General features: G+C 41.6%; 1 protein-coding gene across 5 annotated transcripts in view; it reads right to left on the bottom strand.

Annotated features, from left to right (window-relative positions):
* Positions 1-19,837, bottom strand: part of LOC120064200 (eukaryotic translation initiation factor 4B-like) — a 43,948-nt gene that overhangs the window by 7,849 nt on the left and 16,262 nt on the right. For 2 of the 5 annotated variants that reach the window (XM_039014603.1, XM_039014638.1), the window contains exons 5-10: positions 17,631-17,685; positions 17,168-17,320; positions 16,052-16,177; positions 10,525-10,713; positions 10,010-10,259; positions 1,490-1,581 (exon numbers count right to left, since the gene is read on the bottom strand). In XM_039014603.1, the coding sequence (XP_038870531.1) occupies positions 1,490-1,581; positions 10,010-10,259; positions 10,525-10,713; positions 16,052-16,177; positions 17,168-17,320; positions 17,631-17,685 (865 nt within the window). The remainder of the gene's footprint in view (positions 1-1,489; positions 1,582-10,009; positions 10,260-10,524; positions 10,714-16,051; positions 16,178-17,167; positions 17,321-17,630; positions 17,686-19,837) is intronic. The other 3 variants (XM_039014611.1, XM_039014618.1, XM_039014628.1) reach the window with 3 other exon arrangements.

Genomic DNA, 19,837 nt, shown 5'->3' with positions numbered 1-19,837 from the left:
AGAAATACAGTGTAGACATTGTTATTGTAGCTGGAAAAGGCAGATTTTTTAATGGAATATCAACATCGGCGTACAGAGGCCCATTATCAGCAAACTTCACTCCTGTGTTCCAATGGCACGTTATGTTAGCTAATCCAAGTTTATAATTTTAAAAGGCTAATTGATCATTACAAAGCCCTTTTGCAATTATGTTAGCACAGCTGAAAAAACTGTTGTAATAAAGCAATAAAACTGGCCTTAGACTAGTTGAGTATCTGGAGCATCAGCATTTGTGGGTTCGATTACAGGCTCAAAATGGCCAGAAACAAAGACCTTTCTTCTGAAACTCATCAGTCTATTCTTGTTCTAAGAAAATAAGGTTATTCCATGCGAGAAATTGCCAATAAACTTAAGATCTCGTACAACGCTGTGTACTACTCCCTTCACAGCGCAAACTGGCTCTTATTCAGACATTTGGAACACAAATCATAACATTTAAAACTATATAAATATAATATATACAAAAATATCAAAAAGTAGTAACAAAGCCAAATAGAAACAAATTGTATATAAATACAAATAAATTGAATCAAATTACAATATTACCCTATTGCTAACACACAAATAAAACTAAATTGCACAAATCCTATATCACACAAATAGAACACACGTATAAAGAAGAGAACCTGATTATTACACTATTGCACTTCAAACAAGAAACACAAACTAAATTGCACAACTAATTGCATTAGTACTATACAAAGTTTATAGGTGCACTATTTGATAGATTCCCCCGCTCCCCCTACCTCAGGCTTCCAGTGGGGAGAGCTGAGGTCAACCTACCCCGCCGCCTCCCCATCTCGTACTTCTGAGTGGGAGACCTTCCCAGGCAGTAGCCTGCCTAGCTCACAAACTAGAATCAGGGTGCCCACTCCGACAAGGTTAATTGACCCACGCCTAACTGATAAAACCGCAGTTTTGATTTGTAAAATTCAAATAGAGTAATCTTGCCTTTTGATTTAGTCACATCAGCCCAACCCTACTTGCCACGATACTAATGAGCATTGCGATACTATAGCTCAGTATTTGAATTATTCAAGGCTGTCAATCATGTCATACCCCAATGTATCACAGGAGGCTGGTGGCACCTTAGTTGGGGAGGACAGGCTCGTGGTAATGGCTGGAGCGGAATAAGACTAATGGTATTAAATACATGGTTTCCATGTGTTTGGTGCCATTCCATTTGCGCCATTATTATGAGCCATCCACCCCTCAGCAACCTCCACTTGACAGTATATACTATAGATATGCATTTCCTGAAATACTGCAGAAAAAGAGTGGCTGTTGTAAGGGACCACTAGTCTGAAAACAAATATATACAGTGACAATACATTGAATATTGTGGTTTAAACTTAAACCTAATCATGTAAGAGTGCTTACACCACAAGTGAAGAGACTACAAAGAGAACCGGATTGAACTCCGAAGAAGCAAAATAAGGTTGACCCTCACCTCTCCCTCCAGAGGTACTTCCTGGATGTGATGACTCACTTCCTGTGCGGGAACGCTCAGAAGGTGGCTCCTCATTCCTCCAGCTTGGGTCCCTGAGGACAGAGAAAGGTTTTGAGTAAATACTTTAAGACGATATGAATAATATCAATTACATGCTGACTAGACCAGGCACGTCCATGTGAGCATGTTGATTTTGTCGATCCACACCAGACGCGATCTGGACACGCATGTTGAAATATCAAAACCAACTCTAAACCAACTATATTAATTTGGGGACAGGTCTAAAACACATGAAACATTCATGGACATTTAACTAGCTAGCTTGCTGTTGCTAGCTAATTTGTCCTGGGATATAAACATTGGGTTGTTATTTTACCTGAAATGGACAAGGTCCTTTTTTTCTGGATCTTTGAAAAATTTTAACCCATTTTGAGTCACACAAAATCGTGTGTTCTCTATTCCAACAACTAATTCACAGATAAGGGGAAACCTAGTTTGTTTTAAGTAATCTCTCCTACAGTTTAGTTGTCTTCTGACTTTATATGGCGTTTGGCAACCAACTTTAAGGTGCATTGTTAACTCGAAATGACACAACGACAAGGTTCCAGTTTAACAAAGTTTACTATACTATATGAACACACTACAAGTAGCCATTACACTCAAGGCCAGGTCCATCAACTGTAATAAACTCTATGCCAACATAACAAAAATGATCATGCTCCTCATGGCCAACCTAGAAAACAGCTTTGAGGTGTGGAATCACAGTTGAAGCAAAGGTCTGTGAGCCACCCCAGATAAAGTCAACAACATGACAGGCAAGTACTCCATTCACATTGCAGTCTTGATCATGCCAATAGAAGACTGCAGGATCCACTTGTGACATTTTTCCACCTGTATTCAGCATTGTTGCCTTGACTTTGTTGTACCAGTAGAGTGATCCATCTGCCAGTCCATACACACACTTTTTTAGTTTCCACAGTGTTCCTTCACTTTTAGCTTCGGGCGGAGGTCGGATGTGAATGTCCCTTGACAGCTCTGTTCCCTGCAAAAATCCAGATTTGATGTCTATGGAATTAAGTTTCCATTTTTTCTGGCAGATCACTGACATCAGCAATCTGAGTGACTCTGAGGCACATGTCGGTGAGTCTTTTGGGAGTTCTTTAGCAGCCAGCTCCTCAAAACCTCTAGCCACTAGACGTGCTTTGGGCACTATTCCAGTTAAGGATTCTTTAAGGGTACACACCCACCTTGTTGAGACGCACTTTTGGCCAATGTCTTTGACTTCCTCAAACACTCCATTTTTCCTCCAATTACTGAGCTCATCTAGCTTAGCTGAGTCAAATGACACGTCCTTTGTTTCAAGTACATCATCATTTTGAATGTCATTCTGTTTTTCTCGATTTTCCATTGGTTCAATTCTGATATTATCTACAAGTGGCAGGTCAGCTGACCCTGTTGTACCAGAAAGTGTAGCTGGTTCAGAGTACTGCAAGTTGTACCAGCTCTTGTTTTGCTTTTCCTGCTCGTCCAATGACGGTTGCTGTATGTGGAATACCACTTTCTCTGTCCGTGTATTTAACAGTTTGTCCAGTTTTCAGATTGGAACAACCATGTTCTCTTAACACGTGGCTGTTGAATGTTTTCCTCATTTGAACGCTCAACAGTATTACCTGTGGCATGGTTGAAGGTCTCTACTCCATTTCCTGTGTCAGTTTCTGTGTCCATATCATTGGATGCGACATCTGATAGGTTTGTGTCTGTTACTGTGTCCTTTTTGTCATTTTCATTAGGAGATTGATTCTCAGCAACAGCCCCTCTATCTTGTTGATCATTTACTTTCCGCAATCTTGAGTGATGCACCCTGACAATCATGCCTCCGTGCCTCACAAATATCACCACACCATCTTGACCAATGACTACTCCCGGTCCTTTCCACTCTTGACAGTCAACTCGTTTGTAGTACACTTTGTTTCCAGTTTCGTACTTCTCATCATCATTATTCCCTGAACTGCTGAGTAACTTCTGAAGTCTGTCAACTGTATCATGTCCAAACTGTTTGTAAAGCTTTAACAATACTTTGTGTTTTTCTTTAGTGCTCATGTTCTCTGTGTCAGTCAGAATTTCATTTTTGCATGGACTCTGTGTGATGTCTTTGTCTAAAATGTTTACACAATAGTGGCCTGAGGTAGTAAGTTCAAGAGTCACTGGTTGTTTAAACATCACTGCCTGGTCATTTTTTATGTCTAGTACAGCCCCTGCCTTCTTGAGGGAAGCTTTGCTTAATAGTAAGGGGATATCTGTAGGGACCACCTCTGTTTCAATGTGACACTTAGTCTGACCAATTTTTGCTGGTATCTTAACTCTCTTGGTAGAATGGACAATTCTTCCATCTCCAAATTTGAAAGCTCTGTTGCTTGGTGTGTCAATCATATTTTGTACTTCTTTCATATTTAGTTCACTGACATAGCTATCAAGCCATTTTGCACCACACACTGTCCGTGTACATGCAGTATCAATCACAGCAGATCCTAAGGATTCAACTATAAAAATCTCAGTATCAGAAGCAGATTCATTTGAAAACAGTGTAATGTTACACTGCTCTATCTCTGTGTTTACATTTTCCTCTGTTAGTTTAACTTGTTCATTTTTATGAGGACAGTCTTTAACCCAATGGTAAGTGCTTTGACAAATTGCACATTTCGATCTCCTTCCATATTTGTCCAGTGGATTTGTGCCGGGAAATGGCGCCCTCTTCTGGTTGTCTTGAGAACGTGACTTGTTGGCGCCTTTTCTGTGCTGCTCGGTGTAATATGCTGCGTCACTCACTTGCATTCCATCTGTTATTGGCGCGACAGACGTCTTTTCACCAAATATTATTTTTAGTGCCGACTTCATAGATGCAAAAGTCAGCACAGTACAAGCAGTCAAAGCCAACTGTTTCTCCCTACCATCTAGACAGGCAGTATCTAGTAACTTGAACGCTAACACTGCATCTGGGAGAACCATGTCGTACTTGCGCATCCTATTGTACCTCTGTTCGAAATCAATGATGTAGTCCGTCATTGCAACCGAAATATCTCTCGTAACACTGTCAAAGTTTGAATATGCCTCGTAGGCACGGTCTTTCTCTTCTTTAAGAAATACAGAATCCAGTGCTGTGATCAAAGTTCCCATACCGTCATCCTTGTTCAAATCCTCAACGGATATTTCCATTGCTGTATCTCTCGCTCTTCCCGAGCGATAATACCACCGCAAGTGCTTGCTTTTTCGCGTCCAGATTAGTAACGCGTGTCCAGATTCCCAGTTCATTTTTCCAACTTTCGTACGACCTCTTCTCGTCGAAGCGAGATGGCACATTGTAGTTAGAAACCATCCTCTGCTACCAATGTTAACTCGAAATGACACAACGACAAGGTTCCAGTTTAACAAAGTTTACTCTACTATATGAATTCACACTACAAGGTAGCCATTACACTCAAGGCTAGGTCCAACAACGACTAGACTTCCTGCGCATGCGCACTCTTGACTGAGTGATAGCCCCGTAATAACAGAAATATAGGGATACTTAAAACATGAACTTAACAGCATTACCGGCACCAACTGGACGTTAATCTTTCAATCACCCAAGTGGGTATATGCTCCTAAAAACCAATGAGGAGATGGGAGAGGTGGGACTTGCATCACATCAAGCATCAAAAATAGAACCAAGTTCTATTTTAGCGCCAGGCTATGCAGACAGTTGTTGATGCGCACAAGAAGTTTGGATGAAATGATTGACAATGTATTTGTAAATTTATTTTGCAATGCTCACGCAATGCAGCTGGTGTGGTCAGCATGTAGGTTCTAGGAATGACCCACACAAACATACACAGTACCAGTCAAAAGTTGACACCAACTCATTCCAGGGTTTTCTTTATTTTTTACTACTTTCTTCATTGTAGAATAATAGTGAAAACTATGAAATAACACATACGGAATCATGTAGTAACCAAAAACGTGTTATATATTTGTTTATTTGAGATTCTTCAAAGTAGCCACCCTTTGCCTTGACAGCTATGCACAATCTTGGCATTCTCTCAACCAGCTTCAAGAGGTAGCCACCTGGAATGCATTTACAATTAACCTGTTTGGGCTGCAGGGGCAGTATTGAGTATCCAGATAAAAGGTGCCCATTTCAAACGGCCTCGTACTCAATTCTTGCTCGTACAATATGCATATTATTATTACTATTGGATAGAAAACACTCTCTAGTTTGTAAAACCGTTAGAATTATATCTGTGAGTAAAACAGAACTCATTTGGCACAAACTTCCTGACCAGGAAGTGGAAAGTCTGAAATCGAGGCTCTGTTCTACTTCCTGCCTATAAATGGGCATGATACGTATGAGTATACATGCACGTCATACACCTTCCCCTGGATGTCAAGAGGCGGTGAGAGAAGACATTTAGTGTTTATCTTGGTCTGAAGTGGAATACAAGCTCTTTGTATGACGTGTCCCCCATTTCCGGTTTTCTGGAGAGCGCGAGGTGGTACCTGGATTTGCCTTCTGTTTAGCTGCCGTTATAGGCGACTACTATCTCCGGCTTTGATTTTATTTGATACATGTGACCATATCATCGTAAAGTATGTTTTTTCAATATAGTTTAATCAGATTATTGAAATTTTTCGGGAGTTTTGCCGTGTTCCGTTCTCGGACTTTGTTGACGATGGAGAGATTCGTGCCACTTGGCTAGTGTGCTTGCTAAATCGAGAGGGAAAGTGGCCGTTCTAAATCCAAACAACGATTGTTCCCGACAAAGGACCCCTTGTCCAACATTCTGATGAAAGATCAGCAAAAGTAAGAAACATTTTATGATGCTATTTCATATATCTGTCGTACATGTGAATTAGTCGTCGGCGCCCAACGTTTGGGTAATCTAGCTATACCGAAGCTGGATGTCGTAATGAAGTTATTTTTTAGAATTCTAACACTGCGATTTCATTAAGAACTAATGGATCTATCATTTCCTATACAACATGTATTTTTTAGTTATGTTTATGAATAGCTATTTGGTCAGAATATGTGTGTCAGAAAAAGTGTCAGAAAAATATCCGGACGTTGTGGGAAATAGTAGCTACGTTAGCACAATGTGTAACCACTGATTTCAGCTCTAAATATGCACATTTTCGAACAAAACATAAGTGTATGTATAACCTGATGTTATAGGACTGTCATCTGATGAAGAATATCAAGGTTAGTCAAAAATTATATATCTTTTACTGGTTTGTCACGATCGCTAACTTTTACTGCTGGGGAAGGGCTTGTGTTTCTGGCTATTGTGGTAAGCTAATATAACGCTATATTGTGTTTTCGCTGTAAAACACTTAATAAATCGGAAATATTGGCTGGAATCACAAGATGCCTGTCTTAAGATGCTGTACACTATGTATTTTTCAGAAATGTTTTATGATGAGTATTTAGGTATTTGACGTTGGTGTCTAATTATTCTGGCTGCTTTCGGTGCAATTTCTGATTGTAGCTGCAATGTAAACTATGATTTATACCTGAAATATGCACATTTTTCGAACAAAACATAGATTTATTGAATAACATGTTATAAGACTGTCATCTGATGAAGTTGTTTGTTGGTTAGTTTGGTTGGTTCTTGGTTAGTTAGGTTGGCTTTGTGCATGCTACCTGTGCTGTGAAAAATGTCTGTCCTTTTTTGTATTTGGTGGTGAGCTAACATAAATATACGTGATGTTTTCGCTGTAAAACATTTAAAAAAATCGGACATGTTGGCTGGATTCACAAGATGTGTACCTTTCATATGCTGTATTGGACTTGTTAATGTGTGAAAGTTAAATATTTAAAAAAAATATCTTTTGAATTTCGCGCCCTGCACTTGAGCTGGCTGTTGTCATAAGTGTACCGACGCCGGGCTGCAGCCATAAGAAGTTAACACGTGTGCCTGCCTAAAAGTTAATTTGTGGAATTTCTTTCCTTCTTAATGCGTTTGAGCCAATCAGTTGTGTTGTGACAAGGTAGGGGTGGTATACAGAAGATAGCCCTATTTGGTAAAAGACCAAGTCCATTTTATGGCAAGAACAGCTCAAATAAGCAAAGAGAAATGACAGTCCATCATTACTTTAAGACATGAAGGTCAGTCAATGCGAAACATTTCAATTACTTTGAAAGTTTCTTCAAGTGCAGTCGCAAAAACCATCAAGCGCTATGATGAAACTGGCTCTCATGAGGACCGCCACAGAAAAGGAAGACCCAGAGTTACCTCTGCTGCAGATGATAAGTTCATTAGAGTTAACTGCAGATTGCAGCCCAAATAAATGCTTCACAGAGTTCAAGTAACAGACATCAACATTAACTGTTCAGAGGAGACTGTAGCAATTCGACCATGAAGGCCTGATTCATGCAAAGAAACCACTACTAAAGGACACCAATAAGAAGAAGACACTTGCTTGGGCCAAGAAACATGAGCAATGGCCATTAGACCGACGGAAATCTGGTCGACGGAAATTTGGTCTGATGAGTATGTAAATGGATGATCTCTGCATGTGTGGTTCCCGCCGTGAAGCATTGAGGTGTGATGGTGCTTTGCTGGTGACACTGTCAGTGATTTATTTTGAATTCAAGGCACACTTAACCAGCACGGCTACCACAGCATTCTGCAGCGATATGCCATCCCATCTGGTTTGCTCTTACATAAATATATTTTGAGTTGTTTAACACTTTTTGGGTTACTACATGATTCCATATGTGTTATTTCATAGTGTTGATGTCTTCACTATTATTCTACAATGTAGAACCCTTGAATAAGTAGGTGCCCAAACTTGACTGGTACTCTCTGTGTGTGTGTGTGTGTATGTATATATATATATATATATATAAACTCAGCAAAAAAATAAACGTCCATTTTTCAGGACCCTGTCTTTCAAAGATAACTTCACAGATCTTTATTGTAAAGAGTTTAAACACTGTTTCCCATGCTTTTACAATGAACCATAAACAATTAATGAACATGCACCTGTGAAACGTTCGTTAAGACACTAACAGCTTACAGACGGTAGGCAATTAAGGTCACAGTTATGACAACTTAGGACACTAAAGAGGCCTTTCTACTGACTCTGAAAAACACAGAAAGACGCCCAGGGTCCCTGCTCATCTGTGTGAACGTGCCTTAGGCATGCTGCAAGGAGGCATGAGTACTGCAGATGTGGCCAGGGCAATAAATTGCAATGTCTGTACTGTGAAACGCCTAAGACGGCGCTACAGGGAGACAGTCCTCGCAGTGGCAGACCACGTGTAACACCTACACAGGATCGGTACATCCGAACATCACTCCTGCGGGACAGGTACAGGATGGCAACAACTGCCCGAATTACACCAGGAACGCACAATCCCTCCATCAGAGCTCAGACTATCCGCAATAGGCTGAGAGAGGCTGGACTGAGGGCTTGTAGGCCTGTTGTAAGGCAGGTCCTCATCAGACATCACTGGCAACAACGCCGCCTACGGGAACAAACCCACCGTCGCTGGACCAGACAGGACTGGCAAAAAGTGCTCTTCACTGACGAGTCGCGATTTCGTCTCACCAGGGGCGATGGTCGGATTTGCGTTTATAGTCCAAGGAATTAGCGTTACACAGAAGCCTGTACTCTGGAGCGGGATCGATTTGGAGGTGGAGGGTCCGTCATGGTCTGGGGCGGTGTGTCAGCCTCATCGGACTGAGCCCGTTGTCATTGCAGGCAATCTCAACGCTGTGCGTTACAGGGAAGACATCCTCCTCCCTCATGTGGTACCCTTCCTGCAGGCTCATCCTGACATGACCCTCCAGCATGACAATGCCACCAGCCATACTGCTCGTTCTGTGCGTGATTTCCTGCAAGACAGGAATGTCAGTGTTCTGCTATAGCCAGCTAAGAACCCAGATCTCAATCCCATTGAGCACGTCTGGGACCTGTTGGATCGGAGGGTGAGGGCTAGGGCCATTCCCCCCAGAAATGTCTGGGATCTTGCATGTGCCTTGGTGGAAGAGTGGGGTGACATCTCACAGCAAGAACTGGCAAATCTGGTGCAGTCCATGAGGAGGAGATGCACTGCAGTACTTAATGCAGCTGGTAGCCACACCAGATACTGACGGTTACTTTTGATTTTGACCCCCTTTGTTCAGGGACACATTATTCCATTTCTGTTAGTCACATGTCTGTAGAACATTTCTTTTTTTGCGGAGTTTATAACACACACACACACACACACTTCAGGGAAAGGCTGTTTCCAGAGGGCCCATGGCCAAATTACCAATAAACAGCTGCTGTAGCTTTTACAAAATGTGTAATAATTTAGAGCTGAAAACATTCGATACGGGCACATAATCTGAGTTTTAATGCCAATTGCCATGCTGTTTATGTTGCACCAGGTTGCCCTTGCATAGTGTTTTGCTTACCATAAAATCACTCAAGAATTCTGCTAGACTCACGCTCAATTCAGCTCTGCCGCTTCCTGCTATACCCACAACCCCTCACCTGTCTCTGTCGCGAGGTTTCCTATCGAAGCCCTTGGACTTGTCCTCTTCCAGCTGCCTCTGGAGCTTCTCCTCCACCTCCCGCTCCTTAGCCGCTGTGTCCACGGGCTTGGCCGCTCCGAAGATGGAGGCTCGACCAGAGCTGCGGGCGGCTGCCGGAGCAGCTGGGGGAGCCCCACCGCTGCTGGCCTGCTGCTCCTCGGCCATGCCGCGCGGCTTCAGGACCAACTTGGGCCTCTCGGTTGGACCACCTGGTTGTTGGGGATGGGGAGATACATGGGTTACATTGTCTATATTTAACCTTTATTTGAACCTTCGCTACATCCCCAAGGGAGACCTGTTCATATTGTGATTAAATAATTAGCAGTGTTATATTACAAGGGGATCTAGGCAGGGGACCTGAGGGAAGGGTGGTGTCAGTGGGGGTAGCAGGATGGACATGGTTATAGGGTTGAATAACACAGAATAATAAACTGTAATAAAGAAAATATTGAGCGTAATTTGAGGGTAGCTTACCCTCACCTCTCTCCTCACGCCCTTCGTCCTGCCTCTCGTACCGGCCCTCCCTGTCTCCGCCATAGCGATCCCGGGCCCCATAGCGGCTACCACCACCACCTCCACCACTCTGATAGTCATCGTCACGGCGGTACCCACTGCCGAAGGCACGTCGGCCGCCGTCATCCCTATCCCTGCGAGAGCCAAAGGCTGCGGAAGAGGGAGTACAAGCGCCAAGACTTAGACAGTGTTATTGATAAAGCGACTAACTGAAATATGAGGGCGACACAGGGAAGCACTTATTCTGTTTAGTTATGGGGTTATATACAGACGGTACAGTCAAATGTTTGGACACTTACTCATTCTAGGGTTTCTTAATTTTTACTATTTTTTAAGAAAGAAATTCCAGAAATGTACTTTTAACAAGGCACACCTGTTAATTGTAATGCATTCCTGGTGACTAACACATGAAGCTGGTTGAGAGAATGCCAAGATTGTGCATAGCTGTCATCAAGAATCTCAAATATTTTTTGGTTACTACATGATTCCATGTCTGTTATTTCATAGTTTTGATGTCTTCACTTTTATTCTACAATGCAGAAAATAAAAAATATAGAAAAACCCTGGAATGAGTAGGTGTGTCCCAACTTTTGACTGGTACTGTATATCTCATGAAGGCACACAAATACACACGTGATGGCTGCTTAAAAAGCTGTTCACAGAACCAAAAACAATGGAGCTATTTAAGAAACTGCTTGATTTTAGCACAAGCAACCACAGTCAGATTAATGCAACTGCAGGATCTAAAAACTCTTCCAAAAAAGGACTTGACTAATGCCAAGCACTCACAGTGCAAGTTTGGGGAATGATACTGGCACAATTCACGTGTTGTACCATTTTTCATTATCTTTAGGTCGAAAAACTGGAGCTCATGAATCGCACATTGTGGCAGGGTCAACGACATCTGATTTACCGCAAAAAGAACAAAAGACTAGCATGTCAGAATTCTGACAAAGCGTTGCACTTCAAATCAAATGTTATTTGTCACGTGCCACAGGTGCCAATTGTCACATTTACAACATGTGTAAACCTTACCGTGAAATGCTTACTTACAAGCCCTTAACCAATAACGCAGTTAAGAAAAATAAGAGTATTTACAAAATAAACTAAAGTTTAAAAAAAATTGAGTAACAATAAAGAGGCTATATACAGGGCACACCAGTACCGTGCGGGAGTACAGGTTTGTCGAGGTAATTTAGTTCATATGTAAATGCAGGTAGGGGTAAAGTGACTATGCATAGATAATAAACAGCGAGTAGCAGTAGCGTATAAAATGCGAATAGTCCAAGTAGCCATTCGATTAGCTGTTCAGCAGTATTATGGGTTGGGGGTTTAAGAAGCCTTTTGGACCTAGACTTGGTGCTCCGGGAACTGCTTGCCGTGCGGTAGTAGAGAGAACAGTCTACGATTAGGGTGTTGGAGTCCTTGGAAAATTTTAGGGCCTTCCTCTGACACCACCTGGTATAGAGGTCCTGGATGGCAGGAAGCTTGGCCCAGTGATGTACTGGGCTGTACGCACTACCCTCTTTTGCACCTCGTGGAGTTTGGGAAAGTCTGATTTAACCCTTACCTTAACAATTGGGAGTTAGCTGGCTAACTAGTAATTAGCAGCTAATACGATCCATTTTAGGAACAACTTTTCCAGAATATTCATGACAAACAAGCTGTTTGCAGACAGTAACACACACAAACTAATAGACGACAAACGGAGTAAGTAGCAAACTATAAAAACTGACATTACACACGCCGGAGTGGCGTATCACATTTAACAAACCAAAACAGTGAAATAGCATTATAGAAGGTAAAGTAAAAAACAAAACCGGTCCTTGCATAGATACCGATACATACAGGGTTCATATAGATTGACTTTTAATGAAGTTTCCATGACCAACAATTGGCAGCGTCTATGTACGTATAAAAAAAGTAAGTGCAATGTGGTATCGACACTGGGAGGCTGCTCTCTGATCACATGTACCATCTCCTGTTTCTTGTTGAGCAAGGCACTTAACCCCACCCCCCAAAGTAAAATACCTGTTAGGCAACTGTATAAAACATGTGGTCAACCCTCAGCCTGGAGACCTGCTGGGTGCGCAGGCTATTGATCAAGCCCTGTTCAAACACAGAGACAGTTTATCAAGGTCCGATTGAGCAGCTCATTTCTAAAAAAAAATATTTTGTTAGAGGGGGACTGGAATAAAAGCCTGTACAGGTGACACACATTAGCTTTCCTGGAGGATGGTTGACCACCCTTGATGTAAAACATTACAACCAAATACGTTTGATGCCAAATTAAATAATTCGCTCAATCAATATAGCAAAAGGTCAAATGGCAGTTTACAAATATTTTTATTCAGCTGAAGCAAGCCAATAAAATGTGTCATATATATCTTTGCTACCTTAAATGTTTACACTTTGCAGGCTGACTAGCATCTATTGTTGCAATGTCCCATACATTGGATGCCCAAATCAAATGGAAGTATCAAGAAAAAAAGTTAAGGCACATAATCCAAGACAAGACTAGATGTAATCTTTTTTCCTAATGTTCACAAATCACTAATTATTATTTTGATTCACATGATTCGATTCACAGCGATTGAATCGAATTCCAACTAATACAATGGCAAAGTGAATTGTCTCGTCAAGAAGAACCATTTAAATGAATCAGATGAATCGTTCATAAAAGTTATATCAACTTTGTATGGCCTTATTCGTTAGTGTCAGTGGAACGTTTTTGGGGACATGACGAAAACATTAATACATGCAAATAATATCTAAACAGGGTACAAAATCGGTTTTGAATTGGCTACCTAGTTAATCTGTTCTCTATTTAAGTGATAATGCCCGAGAAGCCGGTGTCTGGAGAATATATTGGTACGGCTGTTCGGCCCACGACTTCGTCTCGGGCCGGTGTTGTGCCGAAAATCTCCCCCCTGACAGAATTACTTTAAGCACCTTATGTGAACCTTGTCATGAAGTAGAATGGCAGGAGGCAGCGGGAGAAAGCCAGCATGCATAAAAACTGAAGTCATATTCACATCAAATGGAGAGGGGGAAAAAATTAAATAATAATTGCCTTTTGAAATAATTAAGTCTGATATAAAAAATGTGAAAGGCTTCGGCCAAATGGGCCAGGTTACCCGACATTGAGAGAAATAAATTAAATCTGACTAGACATTTTGCACTTTACTGCATGGTGCCAGTCAAGTTGAAATAGGCTATACATCGTATGTCGCATCATGATGTTGTCACCATCGACAATGGCTGTCGATTATCTTCGATATATCATAATAATCGCCCAACCCTACTTGATATTCATAATCATACAGGAGGCATTAGGGACCTGGATAACAAAGTAAATACAGCAGACTAGATCAGTGGTTCCCAAACTTTTTATAATCCCCTACCCCTTCAAACATTCAACCTCCAGCTGCGTACCACCCTCTAGCACCAGGGTCAGCGCACACTCAAATGTTGTTCTTTGCCATCATCGTAAGCCTGCCACACACACGCTATACGATACATGTATTAAACATAAGAATGAGTATGAGTTCGTGTCACAACCCAGCTCGTGGGAAGTGACAAAGAGCTCTTATAGGACCAGGGCCAATAATATAATAATCAAAAATGTTGCTCATTATTTAGCCATTTTACATATAAAACCTTATTTGTTCATCAAATTGTGAATAACTCACCACAGGTAAATGAGAAGGGTGTGCTTGAAAGGATGCACATAACTCTGCAATGTTGGGTTGTATTGGAGAGTCTCAGTCTTAAATAATTTCCCACACACAGTCTGTGCCTATATTTCGTTTTCATGCTAGTGAGGGCCGAGAATCCACTCTCACATAGGTACGTGGTTGCAAAGGGAATCAGTGTCTTAACAGCGCGATTTGCCAAGGAAAGAAACTGATCGCAGCCCTATTCAGAAATATTTGGCTTCTGATTAAATTACATTTTCACTAAACCGCTTGTTGCAATTTCGATGAGGCACTCTTGTTCAGATATCAGTAAGTGGACTGGAGGCAGGGCATGAAAGGGATAATGAATCCAGTTGTTTGTGTAGTCCATTTTGGGAAAGTACCTGTGTAATTGCGCAACGATGGAAAGACCTGTGTGTTGTCCTTGTTAATGCAGAAAGAACAGAGCTCCAACTTCTTAAATCATAGCCTCGATTTTGTCCCGCACATTGAATATAGTTGCGGAGAGTCCCTGTAATCCTACATTTAGACGATTCAGGTGAGAAAAAACATCACCCAGATAGGCCAGTCGAGTGAGAAACTAGTCAGTCATCATGCAAGCGGTTAGACAAGTAAAAATGACAGCCAGTAAAGAAAACTTTAAGCTCATCTCTCAATTTAAAAAAAAGTGTCAATACTTTGCCCCTTGATAACCAGTGCACTTCTGTATGTTGTAAAAGCATTACATGGTCGCTGCCCATATCATTGCATAATGCAGAAAATCCACGAGAGTTCAGGGGCCATGCTTTAACAAAGTTAACCATTTTCATTGTAGTGTCCAAAACATCTTCCAAGCTGTCAGGTATTCCCTTGGCAGCAAAAGCCTCTCAGTGGATGCTGCAGTGTACCCAACTGGTGTCGGGACCAACTGCTTGCACGCGCTTTACCACTCCACTATGTCTCCCTGTCATGGCTTTTGCACCATCAGTACAGATACCAACACATCTTGACCACCAAAGTCCATTTGATGTCACAAAGCTGTCCAGTACTTTTAAAAAATCCTCTCCTGTTGTCCTGGTTTCCAGAAGAGGATGTCTTCCTTAATTGACCCCCCCATAAACGTAACGGACATATACCAGGCGCGCCACGTCTGTTGACTCATCCAGCTGTAACGCATATAATTTACTGTCATGTATGCGAAGCAGTAATTGTTTCAAAACAATTACTGTTGTTTGATGAAGACATTGTCTGTATAGTTTTTTTTTGCCTTCCCCCTTCATGGATAAATAAAGTTCTCCACAATAGTATGGGGCTTGCCTGTTCTAGCCACTCGGTAGCTCACCATATAAGACGCTTCTAGCCCCTTCTTATTAAATGGTATCTGTTGCTTTTATACATGTCTTACTACTCTAAAGTAATATTAACTCTCGCTCAAACTTCCGTGGCTTATTTTTCAAATTGGGATGTTTCGTTTCTAAATGTCTGCACAAGACTGAAAGTTTCCCGATAGAGTAACGGTTAATGTGATTGGATGTTAATTATTTGACCAGGCTACCTGTATTTGACATTGTGTTATTTTGCTCAACACTAGATGGTTTAATTGTATTTTTGGCAGTGAAACGAGGCTACTCAGGTGAGAGAAAAAAACCTAACCAAATGTTGGAAAATATAAATGTGAAGACATTTTATTTTTTGAAAGGCGAATCACATTTTTATATGGCATACCCCCGACGGCATTGCACGTACCCCCAGTTTGGGAATACCTGGTCTAGTTTGATGACGATACATTAAGTTTTGAGCAATGGTTTCACCTCCGTTCTCACCTCCCCGGTCGTCATAGCGGTCTCTGCCGCCAAAGCCGCGGTCCCGGTCGCCGCCGAAGCCGCGGTCGTTGTCCCTTCGCAGCCCGTCACGGTCTCCGTAGCGGTCGCGTGACCCTGAGAGGGAACGAAAGCGTTAATGGGACTATGAAAGGGATGCAAATCAAGTAACACAAATGCAAATCAAATCAAGTCTCTTGAGATCCAAGAATTATTAAGAAAAAATGCCAAAAGGATGCAGTTCTTTTCACACAGTGCAAGATAAGAACTGGAACTATGTGGATGGCATAAAACATACCCATGCGTGCTTGACATTTTAGATAAATAGTGTAGCATGACGCTTTGAGACAATGGTGACTCACCACCTGGATTTGGTCTTATGTAGCAAAATTTGAAATCTTTTTTTTTTTTTACATTGGGAAAAAGTAGAGACTAAAAGCTACAAAATGGTATACATTCAGTGCATTGTAGACAATGGGAAAGTCATTCTGCTTTGAAAGTTGATAAACTTGTAAACTCACTTTTGAGAAAATTGCCTTTGAATGTTTTGGTATCAACACCCATTTAGCATCGTTCACACCATCTTAAGCTTTAGCCCCACCCATCCTGTTTCGCTCTTGGAGCGTTCATAACGCACACTCGACGCTCTGGCCGATGATTTGTTTACCTCTGGATAACATGAAACAGCCTAACCAGCTCTGCTGGCAACAATTTCATTACGCTTTTTTGCTGACACCGGCCATATTCAACGTGTGTTGTACACTTTAGCTTAAGACATGAACCGAGCTAGGTAAACAACGTGTAAGATTACACACGCCACGTTAGCTAACGAGCCAGACAGCTAACGTTAGCTTGTTAAAACAACAATGAACATAGTTGCAAATAAATAATGCCACGTTTGCCCTTAGTTTGAAGATGTAATCCGGAGACAGGTGTTTTCGCCATCTCTTTAGCTATTATACTCTAATTCCACTGATTTCAAAACTTAACCCTCCAGAAAGCGTGCTTACACGCTTGCAAAAGCTAAGCTGTAAAATAAGCTTGCTGAGTGCATTCATATAGTCTATAGATATGTGGCTCTTTTAGCTTAGAGGGAAACACTCTTACCAAAGGCGGATTCCTCTCTCTTTGGGGGTCCATCGTCGGCGTCTGCAGCAGGCCGGGCCCTCCAGTCATCACTGTCTGTCTTGTCGGGGCCTGCCATGTCTCCCATGGGGCCCATCCGGTCTCGTCCACCCATCTGACCATTGTCTCTCCCCTCTGGCCATTCAAGGTTAGGGATCAAATGATAAAAGCCCACACAGTAAATGCTCCCCCCAAGTGCTTTATTCGTACACCACAACAGATGAAGTTTGGGCTACAATGGCCTTCAGCAGTGTTTTTTGGCCGGGCACTGGTAGGGAAATGTGGAATGTGCATCAATTGACCTCCTGACACATACGGTTTTGCAAGACACAGATTAAGCCAAGTCCTGGACTGAAAAGCATTTTCAACTGAGAATCTCCTTTGTAAATACTAAATCGGTGCATCATTAATTCAGAAGGAAGGTCATGAGTTGTGTGTAACTTACCTTTGTCGTTGGACTGATCTGCAATATCAACCCGGATCCTGCGGTTTCCCAGGTTCTATTATGTCAGAGACAGGAAACAAGCTCAGAGACAGTGGCCTAAATGACCAACTAATCTCCTTTCCATAATAGCATGTTCCAGCATGATAAATTGAAAACAATTTACCTGTCACTAACAGTTAAATTCCATATATTTGTCTTGAGCACTCAAAGTAATTTCACTAATGATTAATGGAAAGCTCTATCTACTTTACTAAATCTATAGCACATTGTTTATTTTTAACTACAGTTGAAGTTGGAAGTTTAAATGTATTTGGCTAAGGTGTATGTAAACTCAGTTTCACAATTACTGACATTTAATCCTAGTAGAAATTATGTCTTAGGATCACCACTTTATTTTAAGAATGTGAAATGTCAGAATAATAGTAGAGAGAATTATTTATTTCAGCTTTTATTTATTTATTCACACTCCCAGTGGGTCAGAAGTTTACATGCACTCAATTAGTATTTGGTAGCATTGCCTTTAAATTGTTTAACTTGGGTCAAATGTTTTGGGTTGCCTTCCACAAGCTTCCCACAGTATTTGGGTGAATTTTGGCCCATTCCTCCTGACAGAGCTGGTGTAACTGAGTCAGGTTTGTAGGCCTCCTTGCTCACACACGCTTTTTCAGTTCTGCCCACAACTTTTCTATGGGATTGAGGTCAGGGCTTTGTGATGGCCACTCCAATACCTTGACTTTGTTGTCCTTAAGACATTTTGCCACAACTTTGGAAGTATGCTTGGGGTCATTGTCCATTTGGAAGACCCATTTGCAACCAAGCTTTAACTTCCTGATTGATGTCTTGAGATGTTGCTTCAATATATCCACATAATTTTCCTGCCTCATGATGCCATCTATTTTGTGAAGTGCACCAGTCCCTCGTGCAAACCCCCACAAGATGCTGCACCCCTGTGCTTCACGGCTGGGATGGTGTTCGGCTTGCAAGCCTCCCCTTTTCCTCCAAACATAACGATGGTCATTACGGCCAAACAGTTCTATTTTTGTTTCATCAGACCAGAGGACAAAAAGTACGATCTTTGTCCCTATGTACAGTTGCAAACCGTAGTCTGGCTTGTTTTAAATTGGGGTTTTGGAGCAGTGGCTTCTTTCTTGCCGAGCGGCCTTTCATGCTATGTCGATATAGGACTTGTTTTACTGTGGATATAGATACTTTTGTACCCGTTTCCTCCAGCATCTTCACAAGGTCCTTTGCTGTTGTTCTGGGATTGATTTGCACTTTTCGCACAGTCAACTTAGTGTATGCAAACTTCTGACCCACTGGAATTGTGATACAGTGAATTATAAGTAGAGGTCGACCGATTAATCGGAATGGACGATTAATTAGGGCTGATTTCAAGTTTTCATAACAATCGGAAATCGGTATATTTGGACACCGATTTGGCCGATTATTATTATTATTATTTATTTTTTTACACACCTTTATTTAACTAGGCAAGTCAGTTAAAAACACATTCTTATTTTCAATGACGGCCTAGGAACGGTGGGTTAACTGCCTTGTTCAGAGGCAGAATGACAGATTTTTATTTTGTCAGCTCGGGGATTCGTTTTTGCAACCTTCCGGTTACTAGTCCAACGCTCTTACCACTTGCCTTACATTGCACTCCACGAGGAGCCTGCATGGCAGGCTGACTACCTGTTACGTGAGGGCAGCAAGAAGCCAAGATAAGTTGCTAGCTAGCATTAAACTTATAAAAAACAATCAATCTTCACATAATCACTAGTTAACTACACATGGTTGATGATATTTACTAGTTTATCTAGCGTGTCCTGCGCTGCATATAATCGATGCGGTGCCTGTTAATTTCTCATCGAATCACAGCCTACTTCGCCAAAACGGGTGATGATTTAGCACTGTCATTGCACCAAACATAACCATATACATCAATGCCTTTCTTTAAAATCAATATACACTGCTCAAAAAAATAAAGGGAACACTTAAACAACACAATGTAACTCCAAGTCAATCACACTTCTGTGAAATCAAACTGTCCACTTAGGAAGCAACACTGATTGACAATAAATTTCACATGCTGTTGTGCAAATGGAATAGACAACAGGTGGAAATTATAGGCAATTAGCAAGACACCCCCAATAAAGGAGTGGTTCTGCAGGTGGTGACCACAGACCACTTCTCAGTTCCTATGCTTC

This window comes from Salvelinus namaycush, chromosome 2 (genome assembly GCF_016432855.1).
Source record: "Salvelinus namaycush isolate Seneca chromosome 2, SaNama_1.0, whole genome shotgun sequence".
In the NCBI taxonomy this organism is placed as follows: domain Eukaryota; kingdom Metazoa; phylum Chordata; class Actinopteri; order Salmoniformes; family Salmonidae; genus Salvelinus; species Salvelinus namaycush.
This window is presented reverse-complemented; position numbering and strand designations above follow the sequence as displayed.